General features: G+C 46.4%; 1 protein-coding gene across 8 annotated transcripts in view; it reads left to right on the top strand.

Moving 5' to 3' along the window:
• akt3a (AKT serine/threonine kinase 3a) overlaps window positions 1-15,783 on the top strand; it is a 39,832-nt gene continuing 24,049 nt past the window's right edge. For 3 of the 8 annotated variants that reach the window (XR_015067353.1, XR_015067352.1, XM_085921467.1), the window contains exons 1-3: window positions 1-451; window positions 2,370-2,743; window positions 13,989-14,108. Coding sequence is in view for 5 of the 8 variants with exons in the window: in XM_085921467.1 (XP_085777593.1) it covers window positions 2,698-2,743; window positions 13,989-14,108 (166 nt within the window). In the remaining 3 variants the exon portion in view is untranslated. Of the gene's footprint in view, window positions 452-511; window positions 835-2,369; window positions 2,744-13,988; window positions 15,699-15,783 lie in introns of those variants that run through there. The other 5 variants (XM_085921470.1, XM_085921469.1, XM_085921468.1 and 2 more) reach the window with 5 other exon arrangements.

Genomic DNA, 15,783 nt, shown 5'->3' on the forward strand with positions numbered 1-15,783 from the left:
TGATGGTATGAGATGATGATGAAGATGGTGATGAAGATGAAGATGATGATGATGATGATGATACGCACGAGTGGTCACTGGTGATCCAGCTCTCGTCAAAATTCGAGAAGAGCTCCGCGGACGCCTTAATAAAAACTCCGAATTGCCCAAGGTAGGACGCGGGACTGAACGGCGGGAATAAGAGGGGGAAAGAGGAGGAAAGGGAAAAGGCGGGAGTGTTGGTGTTGGTGGTGGGGGGTCTCCGCGTGACGTCAGGAGCTTCCCCTGAAGTCAAAACAAGACGTTGATGCGCAACGCTGTGAGGGAATCCGAGAGGATGAACAGAGACCTCTACTTTCATGGCTGCGGACTGTAAAGCACACAAAATAATAAACGAAGAAGACTTCATTAAGACGAGAGACAAGCCACGAAAAAAACACAAGTTGGATCGAGACTGCACCTGCTGCTTCAGGTAAACTAGCTAGCCCGGTAGGTAGCGTTAGCATAACAACATGGCTGTGTTCATGTTGTGCCGGCTAAGTGACGTTTCGTTGCAGTCCAGATATTTTCCAATGTCACGTTCATACTAGTGCCATGACATACATACACTGTTTATTATGGTGACAGTGGAAAGGGGGGTAACGTGCGTCAGCTTGGCAGCCAGTGACGTAAATGACGATGATGATGACGATGATGATGATAATGAAGATTTGTACATCATCATGTTGTTTGCCAAACAGGAAGGTTTCTAAAATGGAGCCTTAACTGAGCTTTTTAACTGAACTGGCAATTTTCCCCATTCAAAAATGAAATTTCAATAGAGATTGTATGGCAAGTCTTCTTAACATTCAAAAGGTAAGTTTGGCTATCCTCACTATCCAGAGTGTCTTCTCACATTGGTTTGATGTCACATGTCGCTATTTGTTTCCTTACGCAAAATCCAAAGTGAGCTCTCTAGCGATTAATTCTAATTAGATTCCACAGAAAAAAATGGTGGGGGGGTTACTTTATTAGTAACCAGTTGGCTTTCGCATATGTATGGTTCTCCATATGTGATTGTGCAGATTTTTTTCCTTCATTTTTTTTTCACTTTTCAAAGTGAAAAAAAAATCCCTCAGTTTATCAGCGTTTTTGGAGGGGGTTTAAAGGAATTTTTTTGGGGGCCAACCAGGTCCAATACATCATCCATATTATGTCCCTTTCAATTTGTCAGAGCATAGAATTTCCTTTGCGTCTGGCATGTGCTTCCCCTGGCATAGCTGGTGCATCCCGACAGTGGATATCACCATGGCAACCACCAGCCTAGTGACAGGGGGTTCTCCTCGCACTTCATCTCAGTCATCGTCTCTTGTTTTAGCCTCTCTCCAAAGCCCAGTTTGGACGTGCTTTTCTCGTTCTATCTAGCGAGACGAGCGAATGGAAGGAGTCATTTTTATTGCATGGGGTTTAGTGTGTGCAATTCGTGTGCGTATGTGCCAGGGTGTGTTCCCAGTTTAAACCATGACGCCGCAGTCCCTCCCGCCCTTCTGTGGCGGCGGCGGTGGCGGCGCAGACGCGAGCTGATCCGAATACTGATTCACTCTGCCCGCCGCGAGGTAGCCCAAAGTGTTAGCTCAGCCGCCGTGGCGCTAATCCCCAATTGAGGCGGCGGCAGGGCGCTGTTGTTGTGTAATACAGTGTAGTGTAGCAGGGTGCATTTGAGGTGAGCATGCCAGCAATGCGGGGGAGAGCTGGTGCAGAGCTTTTGGGCAGAGAGAGACTGTGTAACTATGTTTTTTTTTATTTATTTTATTTTCCTGCTATTTATAGCCCATAGCATGCTCTACTACTCCACAGTCCCAAAATGCTCTGGCACCTCCCACACGTGCAGACACAGCAGCCTACACGCATCATTCGTCATGCGGGAATAACATAGCGCACTAGATCAAAATGAATGAATGAAGGAAGCAGACGACGTATTTGTCTGGCAAGCAAGGTCACGTTCTGGCTGGCGCCGGAGACTTTGTCGTCAGTCGTGCGACCAGCACAGCAGGTGGACGACTATGTCCTCAAAGGAAATACGGCGCTACCTTAATTAAAGTTGCAGGAGAATATTAATGAATTATTTTGTGTTTAGTGCTGACTTTGACTGTCCGAGAGTTGTAGCTTTAATTATTCTTGATGATTATTATTCTTGATGATTTTATACTGGGGAGCCAGGTCAAGGGTGAACATTTCACTTTTGTAATTTTCTTGGGTGACGAATGACAAATTTGGCATATTTGGAAGTGAAATTGATCGGCATATGATTAACAATAATTCTCAGTCTCTTAGTGATCAAATAGCAGAGGATATGAACAAATAAATCATTTTATTTCATTTTCTCCCTCCTTCATTTCATTTCCTTCCAGGCTGAGTCACTGCCGGTGAGAAAGGTCTGGAGAGGGAACAGGAAAGGAGGAGGCGGCAGTGGCGGAGGACGGGAAGAAGAAGAAGAAGTGAGGAGGGAGGGAGGAAGATAAGCCACAACAGGAAGCATCGCGACACACGCACACCCTGAGTATTTGGCGTGTCGTGGAGTGAGCGACTGCGTGAACTGCGAAGCAAGGAAGGGAGGGAGAGTGACGCGAGGCTGGGAGAGCCGCCCCCCTCCTCCCCCCCATCCTCCTCCTGCTGCTGCTGCCCGGCGCTCTCTGTGGAGCAGGCGTGTAGCGGCAACGCACTCGGCGTGAAGGAACCATGAGCGATGTCACCATCGTCAGGGAGGGATGGCTTCAGAAACGGGGTGAGTGCTTCTGCCGACATCCCTCCTTCTTCTCGCCCTTGCTCGTTACCTTTGTCGTATCTCCTCTCCGGCCTCGCCTCGCCGGTGCCGCCACATGTGCCGGTTTGTGATTGGCGCGTACGAGCACATGGATGTCTGCAGCTCGTGGTAGCTTGTGTGTGTGCCTGTTTTTGCCGCGTCTCATTATGACTACGGGCTCGGCTGGCCGTGTATGGGAATGTTTATGCATGTGTATGTATGTATGTATGTATGTATGGTATGTATGGTATGTATGGTATGTATGTATGTATGTATGTATGTGTGTGTGTGTGTGTGTGTGTGTGTGTGTGTGTGTGTGTGTGTGTGTGTGTGTGTGTGTGTGTGTGTGTGTGTGTGTGTGTGTGTGTGTGTGTATGTGTGTGTGTGTGTGTGTATGTGTATGTGTATGTGTATGTGTGCGTGTGTGTGTGCGTGTGTGTGGAGCCGTGTTAGCCTGCGGTCACACTGCTTGCTGCATCTGTCAGGGGCGGCCATCATGTACAGACTGTGACATCAAGTTAGTTCTGTCAGGATTCATTCACAGAGCTGCTCTGTAGCGCTGAATGTCACAAAAGAGTCATGACACAAGGTTGAGACGGGTGTAGGGGGGGGCGCATGGTGGTGGTGGTGGTGTGGGGGGGCAGTGACAACACATCCTGTTTACAGCCTCACTGAATACAAATAGAAGGGAAATGACTAAAGTGCAGGGAGGGCGTGAGGCTGTGTTGCAAAGATGTGACTTCTTCTTTTGACATCCTCCAAAGTGTCCAATGTCAAGTTTGCATCTGGTCTCCAGCTTTCCCGTGTGAAGTTTGTCTTCTCACGGTGCTTGCATGTTTTTGTTTTGCTTTTCCAGGTGTGCTTCCTCCTACATTAAAAAGAATGTTAGTTTCGTTGAAGCCTATTACTAAGCAACACGACTGTCATGGAACTCTTTCAAATAAAATGTCAAGTTTTGCTTGAAAGCTTACTATTAAAACCAAAAATAAGCAACAAAACTAAACACAGTGCGACTACTATAACTTCAGTGACCCTTTTTCTATCTTTTTCGACTGAGTACGTGTTGTGTGGTGTGCAAGAAGTGTCCTTAGCTTAGCATCTGCTATGTGGTCAATCACCTCACTTGCAGTCTCGCTCATGTTGCCTTGAGCGTTTGGAGAATTCCGTTTCCTGCTTTCACTTTTCATCTTTGCATCTTTTTGGCCACATCACAACAACCCAAAAAGCAAGCACAGGGACCACGTTATTAGACTCGCACGATAATTTGACTTTTCAGGCATATTCCTTTTTGGTTAAATTCCAAACTGTACCACATTTGATGTTGGGCTTCAGTGCTTCTGATGCGGGGATTTCCATGAGCGTCATCCTCCTGCTATGTGACGGGAGCCCCTTGGAATGTGTAAGCCAAACTGTTGCACAGGAAGTGATGGCACAGCAGGCTTGTGGGTAATGTAGGCCAGCCCAGTTGCAGGGGGGGACGACGACCTGTTGGGCATCAAAGTGCCTCTTAGCGCACGAGCCGGATACTCCCATAGACACACGTAGACGGCACGTTGAAATGGGGCACACACTCTTTAGCCGTCTGTGCCAGCATCCCGCTGTGATCCACCGACACTCGTCTGTGCATATTAAAAGGAACACACCGCCTCCAGTCACGACGCGGCGTTTGACTGAAAGGGAGGGAGGGAGAGAGAGAAGGGGATCCAGGTTGTGGGGCTGAGGGGGTGTTTTTCCGTGTCAAGAATATGAATGTTGGACTGCATCATATGCTCAATTCTTTGTGGGTGCTGCTGGGTCAGGGTGCTGACTCACTCTCTGGGTCGTGATACAGCAAAGACTGCAGTCTTAGTCATTCGATGATGTAGACACCTACGAACCCCCACCACAGACCATTCAAAGATGATTTTCAGTCGCCTTTTACTTTTAGTTCCTCAGTGGGGAAGGCTATGGTCTCTCTTCCTGCAATTAATGCTCATCTTTTCATATTCCAAGATTGCCCGGCAGCCTGTTTATTAAAACATAGACGGTATTTGTTTTCGTCAAGGAGCAACCATGTTGTGTTGACGTTAAACAGATCTAATTTTGTCTGCTTTTTCTTTCCCAGAGACAGTGTTAAAATTGCAGGTCACACATCTCAATCATCATTTTATAGAGACCTTTTATGACCTGCAGAGATTTATAATGACATCATCGTAAATTTCATGCAGAGGGAACTGATAAATTTCCCCAATGCTGAAACCATGACCGGTTTCTTCACTAGTTTGGTGTGGTCGAGCAACACTTTATTTTACAAAAACAACTGTCACTTAAATAGCTCAATTTTCCCCAACTATAGCTCACATTAATTTTATTATGGTTCCATTTCTTCCTAGCAAACAATGTTTACGATGCCAATGCCTCTGGTGCGCTCTAAGCTCCCGTCGTCCGCATACACAGCAGGCAGCGGCTGTGACAGTCGTCCGGTTCGGGTCGAAATATTTTTCCTATGGGGCGTCCCACGGCTGTCACTCCAGCAGACAGTCGGCCGAGGTTGCACACGATGTTTCTCACTCGGGTGGCGAGGGAGCCCGCTGGTTGTTTTCATACTGAGGCCGTTGTGTTTTTGCCAAGTCCACACAAAGCCGTTACCGCTTACGCTGCCGGTCTTGACTGTCCATATCACCTTCCTGTGACTCATATCATTGTTTACATTTAGTCCAGCCAGAGCTATTTAATAAATAGGGTGGAGCTCCATGGAGATGTTTGAGCGAGGACCGGCTGACACCAATCCAGCCGAGATGTGATGAAGGCACGGCTTGCTGTTTCAAAGTCCTTCTGTGTCTTCTCCTTTAACCTCCTTCAAGCGAGCGTAGACAGTTTTGATATCTTGAGTTTTGCAAAACTTGATTGAACATGCAGCCACTTTGATCAAGTGGTGGTCGTGTTGGCTTTGCGTCACCAGTAATGAGGTCAATTTCATCTCTGCTCCAGCTACGTTTGTGCTCGATGAATAAAGTTAAGTTGAGTTGACGTCGTGTAGTATGACTGATGGCTTTGGGTGCGAGAACCTAATTGATTGAAACCAAGTGATTCCCGTTCAATGTAAAAATGTCAGCCATGATTTGTGCTGACGCTTCGGCCGGTTGGGGTATCCTTGTCGTTTTCAGATACATATTGATTAGTTTTGAAACAGCTTATATAGAGCATTTGTGTAAATGCTAGCTTGTCATGTAACGAACATCCTTGCCCTAATGTCTCCGTTTCTTCCTCATCATAACTAACATATACCCTTCTGCTATGCCAATCAAAAAGGATTTGTTAGAAACGTTGGAAAAATGACATCACTTTGATGATCTTTTTTTCTTGGATGGTTGTGTGAAAAGTCCTCATCAATCACATTAAAACCCCCCCCGGAAACAAAGAAGTGGTGAGGAACATCACCTCAGGCAGGGTACACAGTACAGCGTGTCCTCAGACGACCGAGCCTTTCAGAGCCCGCTGTTGACTTCCTTCCTTCCTCCCTTCATTCAAGCTGAGTGGGATGCATTGCTTCTTTATCTCCTTCAAAGAAAGAGCTCTGCATATGGAATAAATCAGCACTTTCAAGGCAACATAACCAGTGCTCAGAATCCACTTCTTGTATGAGGCATAAAGGCCGGGTGATTAAAAAGGCACTTGGCGTGATAGACGCCGGCATACCTGTGACCTTTATGAGAACTTGGACGGATATATGCTGTAAAGTCTGAAGGACGGCGGGCGGCGAGCCACGGGTCCTGCTCGTAAAGGACGGACCAGAGATGTCGCCCCCTGCTCTCCGCCAATGCAAGTTACAAAGCTACTTTGGCCCGGTGGAGAAGTCCGAAGCTCAGGTTCATGTCCGCCTCGGCTGTCGAGTATACCTTCTGTGGGCCCAAACGAGACATCCGTGTTCACAGTCTGCCGCCGTTAATGAGAATACTCTTCCCTGGATTCACCCTTGGTTGTATGCAAAGCGTTCAATCCACCACTGCGCACCCTTGCCGCATCCTTCTCCCTCTCCCTGGGTGGTTTCATCCCTTGGGGAGCTGTACCGTCGCAGTTGTAAATATCAGACTGCGCTGTGGGGAGGTTCAGTGGGTGCATTGCAGCGAGGCAGCCATTTTGGCCGGGCCAGTTCAGCGGGTTCGCTCTTGCTGGCCGGACAGATCAGGTGGCGGTGCCAGGTCTCTGACATCAATCACCAGACGGCGGCGACTCTACGCTGTTGCCCTCCTCTGTCAACAACACTCTCTCCTGTCGTAGCGCTTTTCTGTCTCCTCTCCGGCCGACGTGAACGTACGGGGCAGGCAGCAGACAGGCAGACACTGCGGGCTTTGTTATGCATGGCATCCTCTTGCACATCCGGAGGAAGTGTACGCTCCAGTGTGGTTTTACAAACTGTTTCTATTGTCCTTAGAATGACTCACTCCACACTGCAGAGGAGAATGGCAGGCAGACAGACAGACAGACAGACAGCTTTTGCAGAGCCGACAGGCAAACAACGCAGACAGACAGGCTGAGGATATTTTACATTGCACAAAAGACCCGCCATGAGTACAAACACACTTGAAAGGCAGGCTGGCTACTTGGGCCGGACACCAAAGTTAGGAGTGGGTTTGTATCTCGATTGTTCTACCCCATGATTTGCCTGTGAAGCGTTAGCGAGTTAGCAACGCAGAGTTGCTGCCGCGGACACTCGGCTAGTCGTTGCAATCATTAGCAGGAAGAATCTTTGCAAAGGCCACACAAACATCGAGATGGATTAATGGCCCAGGCGAGTGAATGAGCTATTGTGGAGTCTTGTATAAATGAATGAAGAGGATCAATGAATGGAGTACTGATGGCTACAGAGGATGTTCAATGGAGGATGTTGAGTAATGGGATTGGTTGGTAGCTCCCAATCATCAAAGTGCTGATGTTTGATCATCACTCTGGATGCACGTATGCTAATGCATCACTCCTGCTTTGGGGCAATTGTGAATACAGCAACCATCCTTCATTCGGATCAGAATTGAACTGGAGCCCAGCCCGACTGACTTGTTCACACTCAACTATATTAGGAAAAGCTCGTTGTAAACCCCATCCCTGCTTTTGACCACTTAAGCCACCCCAGCGATTAGAGCAAAAAGGACAGCGTGTCGTCCAACATGATGGCAGGCGGCGGTATTGTTGGTCGCTTCGCTGAGGCTTTGGACTGATTAGAGGAGGCAGGTCGGAGTCACTCACTCCATTCGCTCCGTCTGATTTAGGCCAGCAGATTACCGCGTGCTGGTTTACAGCAATTGTAAATGTCAGAAGAATTTCGGGGCCATATTGTTCACGGCTTAGTGGTGATTTTGATCGCATCGTTTAAGTTTGAGGAGATAACCGGCTGCTCTCGGCTGTCGTGTTTACTTCCGTCGTTGCGGTCCGGCGTTACGTCCGACTTCACGGTTGTGCTGGCGGTGCTGATGTCACAGCGGCCAGGTTAAAGGGACATCCCGTCTATTTATAGCCCTCCCACCTGTAATCTGTCTCTTGACAGGATTAGCCGAGCCGCAAGTTTGAGCCTTCTGTGCCCGAGTGCTGATTGTTATTAAATCACCAAAGTAAAATTGTGAACCATCCAGAGGATCTACTTCCACTGTGCCTATAATCCAGATCATACAATGGAATCACAAAACATACTTAAAAAAAATCCAAATGTTGCCTAAAAACAAGTAATACTCTACTACTGGTTGTGCATCTGTCATTTATGAAACAAATCTTTTTACATAGCAGCTATAGTGGAGACAAAAGGAAAGTGGTGATGTAGCCACTCAAACACGAAGTTCACGTTCCTGCGTGTGTGAGCGTGTGTGTGCGGGCGGGAACCTGCCTGCGTGAGAGTTGTGTGGGAGAAGAAGACGGGTCAAACATCTGCCATATTGAGATATTGTTCTACTGAATTTTGGTGCTTTGACTAGAACAGATGATTCGTGACTTGGTGATGTCGCTGGCCAAGCAATTGCAGTTAATGTTACAGCAAGTGGCATAACAAGAGTTCTTGTTTAATATGTTTACATTTGTTTTGGCAGGAGATGAAGCACAACAAATAAGAATCTGGTCTCTGTGGCTTATTAGTTATGCATAATGGAGCGTGACTGATGACTGTAAAAAAAAACAACAGCCTAGGCGGCAGTGTTTTGCCCGTATTTCTTCGTCGTGTTCATTCATAAAACCCGTTGGGTGGAGATTGCTCTTGACGGAAACTACTTCTGATTGTTATTATCATAATACACTGGTCAGACAGACAGGTAGACAGTTAGACAGACATCCCGCTCGGACAAAAAGGAGGGAAAGCAGCAGTTAGTGAGCTGGAGAGCACTTGCTGTCGCGTCTATAATACGACATCAATTGGCTGGGCTGGTGTGTGTGTGTGTTTTAATAGTACTTAATTGTTTATTCTGGTCCGCTACGCTTGTCTTTTCTGCTCAAGTGTGTGTGTGTGTGTGTGTGTGTGTGTGTGTGTGTGTGTACAAAGATGTATGTTGCGCGTGTGTATAGGTTTACAGGCAGACATGGAGACGAGCAGCACAATGCTTTTAGAAAGAAGGGGTGCATTAAGAGGGTGGGGGGGGGGGGGGCTTTACAAAAGATCAGTGGGTCTTAAGTTGCGCACACGCATGCACGCGTAACGCCAGCTGCTGCCCACGGCCCCCAGCTCGGCATTTCTGAATGAATAATACAGAGCCAGCCACTCCGCAATAATAGCAACACACACACGCACATGCACAAAGCTTTGCACCTGTTCACCGCTGCTCAATTGGCAAGGGCCGACCAGCCTGGTTAAGGTCCACCCAGGGACTCTTTTGAAGATGAATGAACGCATGTACACACAGTTGTAGGCAACAGTTGGACAGCTGTGTTAGCCTTCCAATGATGCCTTGTCAAGTTCTGATGACGCCTTCCCGTCTCGCGTTCAGTGTAGTAATCCTTCAATAGTGCTTGACCTCATTAGGGAAACGATCAAGTGGACTTGAGCCTCTCCCAGCTTGGTAGTTTGAAGTCCAGAACCTCAAAACTGTAAGGCCAATGTGCTAAGGTAGTTTGGTATTTGAATGAACTGTTGTCTGCTCATCCTCTATAATGTAAAGACTGAAACAATATGTGCATTATGATTTAATGCTGCAATACAATTCATCGTGCAGCTTCTTCTTGCTCACTTGGAGGCAGTATAATGCAGCCACGCAGACACAAATGAGGAAGAATTGTACTATTTCTTCGAATACTGGAAGTTACCCTCAAAGATGTTATATTAGACAATGTATGTTTGTGAGTGTTATATATTTGTGTACAAGTGTTGCCCTATCATTGTACTGAAAACCAGTGAGAGGAAGTCAGGAAAAAGATTGAATGTGGAAAATGCGTGCGTGCGTGCATGTGTGTGCGTGCATGTGTGTGCGTGTGTGTGTGTGTGGGGGGGACAAGCACTAATCACATTAGACACACACACACTTTATGAACACAAGCAGCGTGACATTTGCCATTTTACCGCATGTTTTCACGCACCATTAAACCTGCACTTTGTTTTTTTTAGCAGGTGCTTGTTTTTATTCCTACACCAATGATGTTCACAGTGTTTTTTTTTTCTGGTGTTAAGACTTAAAAATGAAAAAAACTATAATTACAAAAAAATAAACAAACGAAATACAAATCTATTAGGATACCAAAATAGATATAGACAAAAATAGAAGCTGATGAAAAATAAAAAAGAATCTAGCAAAAGTAGTGTAAGTAAATTACATAAGATTATGCCAAAATACCCACATATTAGTCCAAATACAAAAATATTAAACTACAAAATATTAGTTGAAGTACAAAAATAGTAAATGGGAATATTAGATTACATAAAAACACCAATGGCCCTTCCCCAGAAATGAAAGTATTGGACAAAATTTCTGCAAAATATTACTTCAATACCAGACTGTCTCACTTTTAACGACCCAAAAATATTACAAAAAATGACAAATGCCGTAATAGGAAATTTAAAAAAAACTATATCTTTGGAAAGCTTGTATTATTTATATCAATTTCAAAATATAAATGGCATTCCAAATGGCCTGATATCTTCTTCTCAGTGTTTCTTGTTAATCCGTAAAGCGTTTGATCCCTAGTTAGACCACCACAATGCAGTCAATCCAACTCGAACATGCCGGGGCCAAAAGTGGCACAGGTGGCGCCAAGCTGACAGCCCCTCCTGTGGCTAAGATGCTAATATGCTAACCCTGCACTAATCCTAAATGTGTTTTAGGAAGTGCCCGGACTCTGCTGACCCACCACACACACCCAGCAATATGTCTGGTGGGATTACTACCAGTAGAGCATCATTGGGTAGATGCCATGCTCAAGGGAGCCACCACCATCTACTGGACTTTTTCTGTACTGCAAGAGATTGCTCATCTGAAAATGCCGGTTTAATATGTCAAGCGTGCTATATGACTACCAGCTGAGGAAGGGGTGAGCAGAGAGGCACCAGGGCGTTGCGTCATTCCAGCCCAGCGTACCAGGAGGTGCAGCTGGCTGGGTGAAAATCTCTTTAGCGCCCCTGAGGGAACACCACGTTCCCACAAGGGACTGGGGGGTGGGGGGGGGTTATTCCTCAGTGCAGGGCCCTGCTTGCTCGAGTCATGTGAGTGCAACCCAGCTGCGGCAATAACTCTGAAAAAGATGGCTTTGTTGTGCTGAAGCGACGATGAGCGTCCTTTACAGCGGCCCCGATGTGCTAATGACGCTAATGCACTCTAAGTGGATTTGCGTCCAAGAGCCCAGATTCGCCTTAAGATGTCTGAGCAGACTGGAGTTAGAACTGCTGGGCTGGTGGAGGGGGGCGGGGGGGTTGGCGGGGTCACACACCTAGAGTAGTATAAACACACGAACACACACACCTGCAAGGAAATGGTCCATGTTTTGTTCCTGTGCTTGCAGCACGTGTCCACCAGTGAGATGCCACAGCAGGACCTGTTGCGCAATCTCACACTTTTTAATCCACGGCAGGTATACCTCACTTCCTCTGATGCTTGTTTACCTGACCGCCTGGAGGTATTGACAATCGAGAATGGCTTTTATACTCGCGTACAACAAAATGGAAACTTCAGAGCCACAAAAACAAGACAAAACATACAACAAAATCCGACAGACTGACTACAGTAATCCCTCCTACTTCGCGGCTTCAACTATCGCGGCTTCGCTGTATCGCGGGTTTTCAAAAATAAATTAATAATTTTATCGCAGAAATTTCATCATTTCACGAGGTTTCGCGGCCACTTGAGTTTCTTCATTTTCCTTTAATAATGATAGCTTATGTTTAAAAGTCGTTTTCTTGTTTTGAAATGAATAAATTAAAGAGTCAGTACAGTATACTTTATCGTCACATGTGACTTCAGGGCGTTCTCTCTGTTGTATATTTTGGACTAACTCATGTTCCGTAGTGGGAAAACCCCGGATGTGGGAGGGGGAGCTTCGGGGACGTTCAGTGTTGCGATGTACGGCCAGTGAACTGACTGTGATGAAAGGAATAAAGCAGTATCCATCACGTCGTTGTCCGAACCATGCTTGCTACATCAGAACCTGGAAAATAGTAAAGATATAACACTCTCCACCGGCGGTGGCCTTCATCTGGACATAGCAATACACTGTTAGTCTCGTCGCTAAGGCATGAATGCGGAGCGCACAGTCCATTGATATGAAAGTCCCCTAGCAGCGAGCTGGTTGATGTCAGCGATAAAAATAGAATATCTTCCAAGAATAGCTCAAAAAAATCTAGTTTCTATTTCGCGGAGATTCCCATTTCGCGGGTGGGTCTGGAACGTAACCCCCGCGAAGTAGGAGGGATTACTGTATATAGATCAAAATCCTTCAAATACGGATATTGGACAAAATAAAAGAAATCTGCTAAAAATGATGTGACTATTATTCAAAAAAACTGACAAAAAAGAAAAGTATGAGACAGAAAACCCCTAAACTAACAAAAAGATCATGAAAAAGAGAATGAAAAAAATTAGACAACACAAAATACTGTCTGGGACCAAAATATGTGTGTGTGCGCGTACACAGGAACGTGGCACATCCCCGCCGCCGCCAGCGCTGCCTCTGCGCCATCTGCATATCAGCCACAACCTCGGCCAAGGCATTAAATTAAATCCCTGTTCGGGATGATTAACAAATGGCTGCTGAGCTCACATAGTTTTGCAGCGCTCGCTCATTTAGCTCGCCATCAAGTTTTTTTTCCTGGTCCTGAAGGAGTGTGACATGGAAAAGAAGGAACACTTTGCGCCACTTGTTTCTATTTTGCTGGCTCATGTTCAGCTTTGTCGCTTGTTACCTGTCTGTTGCTTGGCTTTGCTTCCCCCCCCCATCCGCGCCGAGAGAAATGCTTAATCAGCCCCGCTAATTGAGTGACATTTACTCACTGTGTTGTCCTAATTGTCCAATCAGAAAGCTTGGAACGGACACAGTCGCATCTGATCCATCTCCGAATGCGGAGACGGCAAGCTGCCGCCGCCGGAGACCGGCATGACAGCGAGACTTTCGCCTCCTTCGCATTTCTGCCGATAGTCAAGTTGACTTTTTTTAAACTCTCTTTCCATGAGCAACGTGTTTTTAGAGCAAGTGCAGTGGATAACTTGTTCCCCGGAAACAATACTCGTGATATCGTTACTTGGTTTTATTACTTGGTATTGGTCCCTACGCAAGAATGCTATCAGTCTATAAAAAAGTGGTATTGTGTGCTAATGATTTAAGGTCACACCATTAAATCCACTTCTTCCCCTATGCTCTACTACTTAAAAAAGAATACATTAAATAATCAATTTATTGTTCTTTTAAACAAGATTCTTACTTAGAAAAAAATGCCAGGCCCCGCCTCTTAAAGGTGAAATTGAGTAAAATGCTGTCAAGGTTTCGTGCGCCAAAGTATTTACACTACAATTTGCGTCTTTTCCCGTGCCAATTAAGTCTTGAAAGACTTTACAAAAGAGCCTCTTTTCCCTCTCTCCTTTCCTTCCTTGGATCCGTCAGATCACAGCGCTCTCCCGTATCGCCGATCTCCCGCTGTTCCAAGAAACAAAAGACTCCTGTTGTCTCCACCGCCGTATAGTTTAGTGCCGACTAATTGGTCTTGCGGGAGAAAGGAGCTTGTGCGACTAAAACCAAATGGAAGCGAAGCGCGGAGATGGTGTGGGAAGCAAACCGGCTGTTGTCTTTTTTTCAGCAGCGGTCCAAACCAGAGACATGTGGCTCCCCAGACAAGCTGTCCAGAGCGAAAGCGCTTTGCCGGACCCGTCACGAGCCGGGCCAAGATGGGATTGCTTCGACAGAACATCGTTGGATCGTGCGTGTGCCGCCGCCGTCGCTTTTGGAAGCCTCGCGCGGACAACTGTCCATCTCCCCTCGCCGTCTGTGCCACCCCTGGCTGCCCCCCACCTCCTCCTCTCATTATCCGCAACCACCCACCCACCCACGCACACACACGACCACACACATGTACGCACTCGCCCGTGGGTCCGGGCCAGAAGCGTTGCCGAAATGTTTTCAGTGGTGCTGGACAGCTGAGCGACGAAGCGGCCAGCGATCGTCGCTTGGACACTCGCATCTCCAAAGTGACTCAGAGAAATGACTGGACTCGGACCAGCCAGCCTCTCGTCACTGCCAGTTTTATTATACTTTGAAGCACTTCAACTTTTCTCTCCATCCTCATCCTCTTGGATGGCAAATTGAGGCCCCTTTCACACAAATTAGCGCTTTTGAGACAAAGCAGAAGGTCAGGTCAGAGTTTACACAAAACACAGAAAGGGCAAGAGGGTGTTACTGCACTTTTGTGCTATTTATGTACGGCTGTACGTACGTCGAATTGTACACCCTTAAAATTTCAAATTGCTGGGTTAAAAATTGAACCGACCCAGAAAGTTGGGTCAGGTTGTTTTGTTCAATTGTCCAATTTCTAACCCAAATTGGTTTGTTTTTAACCCAACATTTATAAGGGTGTAATTACTTGATCCACTTTGACTCCAAATTTTCAAAATTGTTTCTTGTTCATAGTAGTTAGGATAGTGATATCAATCAAACGTGAGTTTTAAATAGCGAGGAAGTTTTTATTTTTTAGCCATGTCAGTCTGTATTCTGGCAAATTCCACTCATCTGCTGACTATTGCATTTTTTTTCTTTTTATTTAACAGAAGGGTTTGAACAATTATTATCATTAAGCCTTATTTCCACTTTCATAATACAGTATGGTGCGCTCTGAATGATCACACTTTGCAAGAATCACACTCTCTCTTTCCCACCTTTTCTGTTTTCTTTCCTGTTCTGTTTATCGGTAGCGAGCGATGCAAAGAATATGCTTTGCTTCTGTAAAGGACAGGCGGAGGAAATGTGCGTGGGGGACCGAGTGGGCGGAGTTGTTATCAAAAAGAAAAATAAAGACCAATCGTGGGGGGGAAAAGGTGTGATTTGGTAATCACAACCACACGTTGGCACCCGGCTGCATATTCTTAACTGTGCCGTGGCTCAAATCAGCCGCAACACGCATACACGCACGCCTCCATTGCCGATAGAACTCGGAGGTACCGGCAGGGCCCGCAGTCACACAGTCCCTTCGGCGGAGCAGGTGTTTTTCGGCGACGTGCTAATAAGCGTGGCCTGCTGTCATTCCAGCTTTAAATGGATGTCGCAAATAGAACAGACACCATCAAACGCACACGCACGGCGGCAAATCAGCCCAAAAAAGGTGATCGGAGCTGTTGCTCGCACAGATGCCATTTGTCTATTTTCACCAGGTGTGTTCTGGAGGAATGCTTAATTAAAAAAAAAACAGCCTTGAGAAGGAGGCGAGCATTGCTGCCAGTGAGCGGCTGCTGCTCCAAAGTGTCAAGCTGGTGAGGTTTCTTGGAAGTTCCTGTGAACTCCAGTAATGCTCATTCAGGTGTGTTGTAATGTTCATTCATCATTTCAATCTTTGTTTGTTTGAATTGGGACCAAATGTTTTGAGTCTGGGCCGTCTTCTCGTC

This window comes from Syngnathus leptorhynchus, chromosome 10 (assembly GCF_054491065.1).
Source record: "Syngnathus leptorhynchus isolate UIUO chromosome 10, UIUO_Slep, whole genome shotgun sequence".
Lineage (NCBI taxonomy): Eukaryota > Metazoa > Chordata > Actinopteri > Syngnathiformes > Syngnathidae > Syngnathus > Syngnathus leptorhynchus.